The 9868-nt window shown below is 39.0% G+C and overlaps 1 protein-coding gene across 1 annotated transcript in view; it reads left to right on the top strand.

Moving 5' to 3' along the window:
- Positions 1-8436, top strand: part of crispld2 (cysteine-rich secretory protein LCCL domain containing 2) — a 15529-nt gene extending 7093 nt beyond the window's left edge. The window contains exons 5-15 of the mRNA XM_080493273.1: positions 279-394; positions 819-919; positions 1003-1197; positions 1283-1343; positions 1466-1532; positions 1631-1761; positions 1931-1974; positions 2073-2145; positions 2459-2534; positions 3428-3558; positions 6702-8436. Of these exons, the coding sequence (XP_080349399.1) occupies positions 279-394; positions 819-919; positions 1003-1197; positions 1283-1343; positions 1466-1532; positions 1631-1761; positions 1931-1974; positions 2073-2145; positions 2459-2534; positions 3428-3558; positions 6702-6753 (1047 nt within the window). The 3' untranslated portion in view covers positions 6754-8436. The remainder of the gene's footprint in view (positions 1-278; positions 395-818; positions 920-1002; positions 1198-1282; positions 1344-1465; positions 1533-1630; positions 1762-1930; positions 1975-2072; positions 2146-2458; positions 2535-3427; positions 3559-6701) is intronic.
- Positions 8437-9868: the final 1432 nt, after the last annotated feature.

Genomic DNA, 9868 nt, shown 5'->3' with positions numbered 1-9868 from the left:
TGTCTGTTAGCATATCAAAGATTGTAACTTCTTTTTTTCAGGATGTGAAAAAATGCATTCATGTCACAGAGGAACAGTGGGTTTATGGTAAAGAACAAAGAGCAGAAACTCCTTGATGTCCAAATGAACCCATTAATTATAGCTGCCAGTTTGGTGCTTCCACAGTAATTACTGGTGAAGTGGTGTCTGGCTACAAGTTGAAAAGTCGACTGTGCTCTGTGTCTGCTCCTTCCAAAGTTTCATGTACATTATTCTTGTATGTATTTCCCTCTTTACAGCTGGTCTGGGCGACCACAAACCGAGTGGGCTGTGCTGTGCACGTGTGTCCCAGGATGGACGTTTGGGGAGAAATATGGGAGAACTCTGTTTACCTTGTGTGCAACTACTCCCCGAAGTAAGATTAGTTTCCCTCCATGTTCCACCGTTCATCAACACCTCTGTTCTCTGGACTCTTGTTTACATTCCCCTTTCACACAAGCCTGACCAATGCTACACCGTGTACTCCTAATATAGTTGTACAGAACATACGTAGCACTAGTCGTTCAAGACATATTGGTGCCATTAAAATACCTCCAAAAATCAGACATAGAAAAATGATAATGAAGCAAGGGGAAAGAAAATAAGAGCAGAGTAGGCATTTGTTTTCCAGACAGCCCACAGGATGTAATTGCCTGAGAGACAACGAGGAGAGTTTTTATTAGTTTATGGGACTAATGACTATTGGGACTGTGGGAAAAGTAATTACACGGCCACGAGCCCAGTGACGGCTGACTGATGATTTATTTCCACCTTAGTGAAGTTGTGCACTTTGTTCACAGGGGCAACTGGATCGGAGAGGCGCCTTACCAGCATGGCCGTCCCTGTTCTCAGTGTCCTCCTAGTTATGGAGGAGGATGTAAAAATAACCAGTGCTACAAAGGTGAACAACATGACACAGTTTTCATTCAACTTCATAGAAATATACTAATATTTTCCATCTGTGTTTTATCTGGCCATTAGCAGACCCTCAGCGCTCAGAGACGGAGGACATGAATGAAGTGGAGAAACCTCAGATTCCTCAGCTACCTCGCACCACCGCCAGACCTGCACCCAAACCTAGACCCTCTGCACCCAAGAAACCAGCGTCCAAACCCTCCAGCCCCAAACCCACCACACCCAGGATACCATCGTCACAAAGTCCCAGCAACACCTACCTTGGTAGCGGCAGGAATGGCTGACTGTCTTTTTATATTTTCAAACATGTCTTCTTCTGCCTTTTAACTCTTTTTTAAATTGTTTCTAGTTCACAACATTAAGTGTGAGACCAGACTGCGAGACAAGTGTAGAGGAGCAACCTGCAACAGGTCAGATTATCATCAGGAACTTTGATATGATGGTGTGTCTTCTAAATGCTCCTGACAATGCACTTTGTCCTGAGTATTAACTCATTCCAGTTGCCAACATACAGTATTCTTTTAATTTGCAGATACATTTGTCCTGCTAATTGTCTCCATAAGAAAGGAAAAGTTTGGGGAACGCTCTCTTACGATGTGGTGAGTCTCAACAACACGAAAAGCAAACAGGCCACACAAAACAGCACCTTTAAATGTGTTGAATGTGAATTTTAAGAGTTCAATTTTCATTACGTCAGCTTTCAAGTATTTGCCGAGCTGCGATCCATTCTGGTGCAATTGACAATAACGGAGGGTTGATTGACGTCACAAGGATGGACAAATTTCCATTCTTTGTCAGAAGCACTAAAAATGGCGTTGAGTCTCTCAGGTAGATATTTGTCGTTCACCTCAGTTTATCAAATCGGTCCAAAACTGGTCTGCTGGTGCAGCACTTACTTTTTCCTCCCACTATGATTCACATTTTGAAAAAGAAAAAGTTTTTTCTACAGAACAAATTATTTAAATGATTTGTAAACCCCTTGATGTTTCTGTTACAGTAAATACAAGCCCGGCAATGCCTTTGTGGTGACCAAAATGGAAGGTAAGTCCACAGTTTCTTCAAAATTGTTTGGGAACTGACAGTTATCTCACACATATTAGGTGAATTGACAGTTTTTTTGTATTTTCCCTTTGTGACAGAATATACTGCAGATTGCTACACTACTGTGGCTGAAATCTGCCCATTCAAGAAACCCTACTCAAGCTGCCCAAGGTGAGTTCAGACATCCTGCATTTTGTTATTCAATGATGCATCAAATAGATATCAAAATGAATTTATTATTGTCACAGTTGTTCAGGTCTAATAAAACAAAATCCAAATTATAATATTTTGCCGTAACCGCTATATTTAGCTTTACAAAGCCATTTGTAAATGTTTGATTAAAGAGAAACACAATGTCATTTAGCCATTTATTAATTTATCCTCTCATCATGTGTACTTCCATATGAAGACTGATGATTTTTGTTTTTCAAATCAAATATATACAAAGAGTGAAAAATATTCTAACTTCCATTTAATCCTTTAGAGTCATTTGTCCAGACAATTGCAAGACTCAGCCTTCTTACTGGTCACCTGTGATTGGAAACAGCATCTACACAGATGTAAGTAATGCAAGTTCTTTTTTGTTTATGAGCATCAACTGAATGATCTAGAAAAAGGATCATGGATCACACACGGAGATTTCCAGGGTTGTGCTTTGCTGTTTCTTGATGTGCCTTCAGTTTTAATCATGGGGAAAAGATATCTGCTCCATTATTACATTGCACGGCGGTTATGGAAAGCAGCTGAATAATAACAGTACGATTAATTCTAATGGAGAAGTCGAGTAATGGTGAAGCAAGCCACAGAATAGCAGCGATATGTCCGCGTGCACAGAGACTGAACATTCAGAAATTCCTCGCTAAGCATCGTTCCTGAGTAAGAGCCTACTTTTAAGGACTGCTTGAGCTCATCACTCTGGATCAGTTACTGTAGAGTACCCTGTATCTTAGAGCTTCCAATCTGTCTTAACGCAAAGTAAATCCTTTGATTTATAAAGCTTTCCAGTGGATGGCACTGACCCTTGGTGACATCACAGAGACGCTATTGCAAAACAAATATGCTAAGAGATTGTTTTGCAATGTCTGGTTTGGAAAAAAAAGAAAAATCTCGACAGTAATGTAGAAGCTGGATGTTGGTTAAACACAAGGGAAAAATGGTCTGGTTACAATCGTTGACGGGGAGTATAGACAGCGGGATCTGTGTTTAGACTAGAAATAAATGATTCTACTACAGACTGTTGATAAGGGCTCAGGCTCTGCTTTGCTGGAGCCAGACGTCTGGCTCAGGATCTGCTCCTTGTGTTGAGTCTGCATGTTTGCTGACATGTGTCTGTCACCTACTGTTATTTATTTTGTGATGTTTTTACTATTCTGTGAATGTCATTTTTCTTCCCATGGAGTTTTTTCAGCTTATTAAAGGCTACATTTTTTGGTGTCCCGTTTCCTCGTAACAGAACTCCAGCATTTGTAAAGCAGCGATCCATGCAGGAGTAATCAAACCAGACGGCGGATATGTTGACGTGTTGCCTCTGGACAAGAGAAAGAGCTATGTTGGAATCCTGAAAAATGGCATCCAGTCTGAAAGGTACTGCTTCATTTCAACAAACCAAGAAGTGCAACACTAAATTGAGAAGTCACCGTGTTGAATAGATGTGAGCAGTGATGGAAATAATTATTAAGAATTTGTACTCTAGAACAACCAATGTTTCATTTTTAAAGTTCTGCTCTTAGAGTTAGAGTACCCTAACCACTGTAACTGGTGAGTGCTACCGTTTAACTTTTAGGTGTTTTATTGTATTGTCAGTAAAGGCATTCAATTCAATTCAACAGTATCAACTATCTGCACTCAAGGCATTTCTTGTGCACATGATGAGATATATAAAATACACACTGGGTATTTGTTTTGCAGTAAGATAAGATCCGATAAGATAATCCTTTATTTGTCCCACAATGGGGAAAATTGCATTATTGCAGGAGCAAGTGGACAGTAAATAAAAGTGTAGCAAAGGAAAATAATATGCACAATAATAAGTATGAAAAACAATAACAATGGTAACCATAGGATAGAAATATAGAAGTATAGGAGGGGCTATATCTGTGAAATAATAAAGTTCTTGGATAGAAAAATAGAGCAGTGACGTCTTGCTGAGTAACATTTTCTTGAAACTGTTGAAAATTAAAACATACTGTTTGTTTAATCGGCTGTAAATGTGCTAAGCCTCCTTAGTTACTAATCAGGGGAGTCTCTTTTATTCAATCTGAAAAGACCAGCAGTTTTTCTTTCTTTCTTTTTTTTTTTTTTTTAGCAATGAACATTGAATTTTGATAAGAATTTTCTGTCACTTTACTGAAGTTCTCGAACACCATTTGGTGTTATCTGGTCATGTTTATCGCCAAACATCCACCTCATGATGTTTGCAGTAAACAGAGCAGACACGGACCCTACGCACAGGAATAAGAAGACATGATTTGAAGTGATTGAGGTTCTGCTTGGATTCACAAGAGTTCAGCAATCTTACAGTACTAACAGCACCTGATAAAGATGAAACATGCCCAACTTTAAAGGTTGCTGCAAAGCGGAGTTGACAGGAACATTGAACGCTGACAATCACACGATCATCAAACGAGATCTCTTCATGACAAAGTGACTGAGTTGGGGTTTAGGGGCTTTATCCCTTTGTAAGGCAAGTGACCCTGTCTGGGAACTTCCACATTTATTCTTGTCTTTTGCAAGTGGCAGAATGTCAGTTTGCAGACACCCAGAACATCTAGTAAGTCCAATTTAGGCTCATGCGCTGTAAATACTACATCATGTTGTATGATACTAAGACGCAGTAGTGTGTCTGGAATCTTTTACAAAAATCTATTGAGGAGTCCATCATATATTTTAGTTAGAAATGATGAACTATATTTGGTCAGTTTTACATGTTGTACATATGTTAATATATAAATGGCATATTCATTTGTTGAAAAGGTTAAATTTACCTGATTGTTTTGATGAGTGCTTGTAGCACTTTGCGATTTTTAAAGGAAAAGTACATTAGAAGTAAAATGTATAATTATTATCTTTATTATGAATGTATTCAATTAATATCCATCCATCCATCCATCCATCCATCCATCCATCCATCCATCCATCCATCCATCCATCCATCCATCCATCCATCCATCCATCCATCCATCCATCCTTGTATAAGTCTTGATCCAGACTTTAATTGTGTGTCTGGACTTATACCAGCTGAGTGAAAAAAAGCATGTAAATCTTTTTTGATATGATAACAGGTGAGTTGTTTTGTCAGTATTTGGGCTCAAATATCACCAAAAAGCCATCTAACCCCAAGCTGTAGTATCTTAAAAAAGACACAACCCCTCTCATGGTATTGCAAATTAATTTTCGATTGTCCAAGGATTTCCTGGAAACACCCTCATCAAAGGGCAGAACACCAAACCAAACCATATCATAACATATACTTGTGTTATGTTTACTAATCATGAACATTTGGTAACTCTTTGGAAACCTTCTAGAGCCAGTTTCATGCAAATATTCAGTTTTATGGAGTGTATATACAGAAATAATATTTATCTTCAATGCTATGCTCAGCTCAGGCCTTCACATCTGACCAGTGTGAGTGTTCTAAAGTAGACCTTGAGAAACAGCTAAAATGAAAACATTCAAATTAGAATCACAGTCAATGTGACAAGAAAATCTGAAAAAAATGCCTCAGAAATGGGCTAGTATGTGTTCCAGCCTATCTTGATTTATGTCCAGTGTAATCCTGCATGCAGTGGGTTCTCTGCATGCACACCACTTTTCTCAAATCACTCTCATGTCTGTGGCCAGTTCAAGTGGACTGAACTTCAGCAAGGAAGCCCTTGTGGGCAGTTTTGCTGGCATATGGGGTTGTAAGAGTAATAGTGTGGTCTGGTGTGTGGATGGGCCACACATGCGATCTTTGCTTATTTTACTCATACATTTCAATCGAGGGTGCAAACTGCTGAATGGCCAGGAACAATACAACCCAGATTCTATGAAATCTAATGCAAAGCTGCGAAGGCCTCACGCAGAGTTTTTAGATAGGAGGTCAATAAATGGCTGAGAGAGAGAGAGAGAGAGAGAGAGAGAGAGAGAGAGAGAGAGAGAGAGAGAGAGAGAGAGTGTGAGAGTGTCTGCACCAACGTCATGGCAGGTTGTGCAGTTCGGCTTAGACTCTTGCTGGGGAAGAAATTGCCACCTATTCAATTCCTCGAGAATGGAAATGCTGTCAGCCACTTAGTACATTCATGTGCAGACAATTATCTGTGACTGGATACTAATTGCAACGGCCTATGGTTGTTATTGATTATGGCAGAGCTTCAAGGTATTCCGCTGATTAACCAATTACAGTCATTGAGTTTAAGACATGTGGGAGCTGGAAAAGTCAAAGTGAGAAAAATGGCAACGATGAGTCACCCTGCCAATGTGTCATTTGGTGGATGTTTCTTTTCCAAAGTTATTGTTAGCGCCGAGCTCACATTCTTCTCGATGGATTCAGCTGCTGGAACAATTCACAAAGTTTGTCTAAGTATCAGGAAAATTGAGAAATCAGGTTGACAAAATAACAGAATGTCCCCGCTTCGACTGTATTTGCATGATCCATTTCTCTCCGGCTTCTTTAAAAGAAGCTCCTGGCGAAGCTCTTAAAAGGTTTTTGCAGACAAATGTAACATTTCGGTACCGTCTGTTTGCAGCAAAAGCAACGCAGAGGGAGGTTCCTTCCGGCTCTTTCCTGTTAGAGAGTGACCCTTGGGTTTGGACGGTTGAAGACCACCAGAGTCACCTCAGCAGCCCACCAGGAGCAGACAGTGTCCCGAGGTTGGATCGCAGCCATTCATCTGTCTTCGTGCCTTCAGTGGAATCAAAAGCGTCATTGATGTTTCTCTTGTTTAGTAATTAACCCACCTTTCATTCAGTATCACCCAATATTCTGATGGACTTTTCTTTTTCTTTGAATCTGTGAATACAGAGCTCTTTTATATATTGTGATGCATTGAACAGCTGGTGCTGGAAGTTTTGCATTCGACATGTTTTTCCAGAAAGTATTATGTTTACGTCAATGCGCTTATTACAAATACACAGGAATGTATACTGATCCACTGTATTTAATCATTCTGTACAGAATATTTGATATTTTGTTTGTTTAAAAAATGAGTATAATATAATAATATGTTCATGTTGGATTGAGATTACTCTCTCGCCCTTCGTTTCCTCACCTGGATAATATTTGCTTTTCCGTTCATGGACATTTAGACCGCGAAGCCAAGTCTAAATTGTACGTTAAGTGCTGTGTTCTTTGTGAGTGCAGGAGATTTGTTGGTTGGAAAGACCAGTAATTATTAGACAGACACAAATGGGAAGGAAACATTGGGGTAAGTGATCATGTTTACAGGCAGCAGGCACATCTGAAGGGAAATAATGAGTCCCTCAGGAAGGCTGGTGCTGCTTCAGTTGCAGGCATGTGGAAGTGATAAAATGAGGGGAGCTGATGGAGACGGGCCTCCAGAATGAAGGCAGTATTGTGGATTCAATCCATAACAATTGCAAGCAGCATGTTAATATTGATCAACAGTAATATACAATTTATATTTATTATGGCTTTGCGCTTTTTCTCATTTCTTAATTTCCCATAATTTAATATGACAACACAGAGTTTGCCCACTTCCCCAGACTGTTGAATGTGTTGCACATTTCAGGTACAGAGAAGGGTTTTTTTGTGTATAGAAATGAGATTGCATTGTGAATATTTGTGTGATTTTTTTTTTTTTTAAATCAAACTGCATCTTCTGCACTTTGAAACAATTTGGCACCAGGAGGTATATTTCGTGATTTTGTTACTGCCCTGATTTATAGTTATCTTCTTTTTAATACAAGTGTCTCAATTTCAACCTTTAAAAACATATTTATATTCATATCACTCAAGAAAATTAATCTAATTTGATAACAGATTTTGTGTTGCAAGACCTGTTGAGGATCTAAGATACATAAAACTCATTATATTGAACCTTGTCGTTCAAGCTGTTGATTTTCTCAGTGTGAAGAACACATTAACAATTCTTTTTATCATGAAATTTGAACACCAACTTTAATCCTACAATTGTTTAACAACTTCCTGTCTCTTTGTCTCTTTATTCTACCTCAATCCTATCGCTATGCTAAACATTTAGGTCATTATTAAAAACTACAATAATCTTTTTGAAAATACTTTGGTTTTGTAAAGTAATGGGAACTGTAAATACTATGATTTTTGTTTTTGAGTTCTTTATCCACTAAGATTATATTTGTGTGAATTTATGTCTTTGTCTTTATACAGGTGTTTGTTGAGTTCTATATTTTTTTGCACAATTCGGAAATAAAGTGTGTCCTACAAATGCAAATATGGATGTTTTGGTTCATTAAATCTTGGAAAACACGGACATGATCGTCAGTAATTAATTTGTTGGTGTGTCTGATTATTTGCTGATATCTCGTTACTTATAAAAATGCTTTGGGATTTTTGTACCTTTTTAATGTTAAAGGGAATTATCTTTGTGGTTTACTTTGTAATATGTGAAATGTACTTACTAGTGAGTATATCATATAGTATAACTTTGTTGCAGTAAATGGTAAATGGATTTCACTTATATAGCACTTTTCCATCAGTTGCGAAGTCCCCAAGCGCTTTATATCAATCACATTCACACACCATTGGCGGCGGCTGCCATGCATGGCACTCAATCCATCCATTGGGAGCAATTTGAGGTTTCACTGTCCTGCTCAAGGACGCTTTGACGTGTGGACAGATCGAGAATCGAACCTACAACATTCCAAATGAGAGACGACTCGCTTTACCAAACCGAACCACAGCCACCCTGTAAAAATGTTGAAAGACTGAAACAGAAACAAATGGACCTAAAACAAGATTACAAGAGGTTGACCAAATACAAATGGCATTGGATGGCCAGAAGAAGAAGAAACTAAATCTCATTGCAGTATTTGACCGGATCATTAGGTGAAAATAAACGTGACATACAATGTGGATGATATTCAGACCTGGGCCACCCAGGCTCTGCCGTTATCTTTGGAAGAATAACCTGGCTCTGTTTCTTGTGGGCAGACGCATGTTGAGTGAAGTGGAACAACAAATAGTAGCAATCGCTTCTTGAGGTCCACATGCATCACCTGCCAGGAGGCTTTCAGCTTATGGAGGATGGAAGAAAGATAAAATCTGTGGTTCTGGCTGCATTTCACACTACAGGGTGAAATTCTCACATCCCATATTAGCCTGAACGAGATGATAAGGTTACTGTATTTGTTTTAACCTTGCGAAGGAGCTGTGGTGGGAGCGGGTGGACAGAGGCGGGAGAATGGAAGAGGGAGTCAATCACTAACTTGTACTCGTGTAATTCTTCTGACCTCAGGAATCACATTAAATGCAGATGTTCAGTTCCAGTTAAGCCCTGGTTGGATAGGGCCCTGAACATCTTACTGATAAACAACTGCAACTGGCTTGTGTGATGACTGTTTTACTCCCAGTGTCAGTGGAGATCAAGATTTGTACTCAGCCTGTAAATTCCACAACTGTTTTGTGAGCAAGTTCAGGGGCTCGATCCAAAGTGAGACTGTTTTGTCCTTGAACGTGTCCCACAAAATAGTTTCGTAGTGAATAGTTTCTCCAAGTAAAGAGTTGAATAGGAAAGATTGATTTGCTTGTTTAAATTCGGCTAATCTATTATAATCCAATAAACTCCCCAATGCATTTTCTTTTTCCTTTGATGTTCAGGATCCTGATAATACTGTGAACGATCCCCCAGCATTTTGTCTACAAGTGATTGAAACTATCTGAATGAAAATGCAGCTACACTTATGTATGTCGAAATTG

The sequence above is a fragment of the Lipophrys pholis genome (assembly GCF_963383615.2).
Source record: "Lipophrys pholis genome assembly, chromosome: 2".
Lineage (NCBI taxonomy): Eukaryota > Metazoa > Chordata > Actinopteri > Blenniiformes > Blenniidae > Lipophrys > Lipophrys pholis.
The sequence above is the reverse complement of the archived record's forward strand: the minus strand, read 5'-3'. Positions and strand labels throughout refer to the sequence as shown.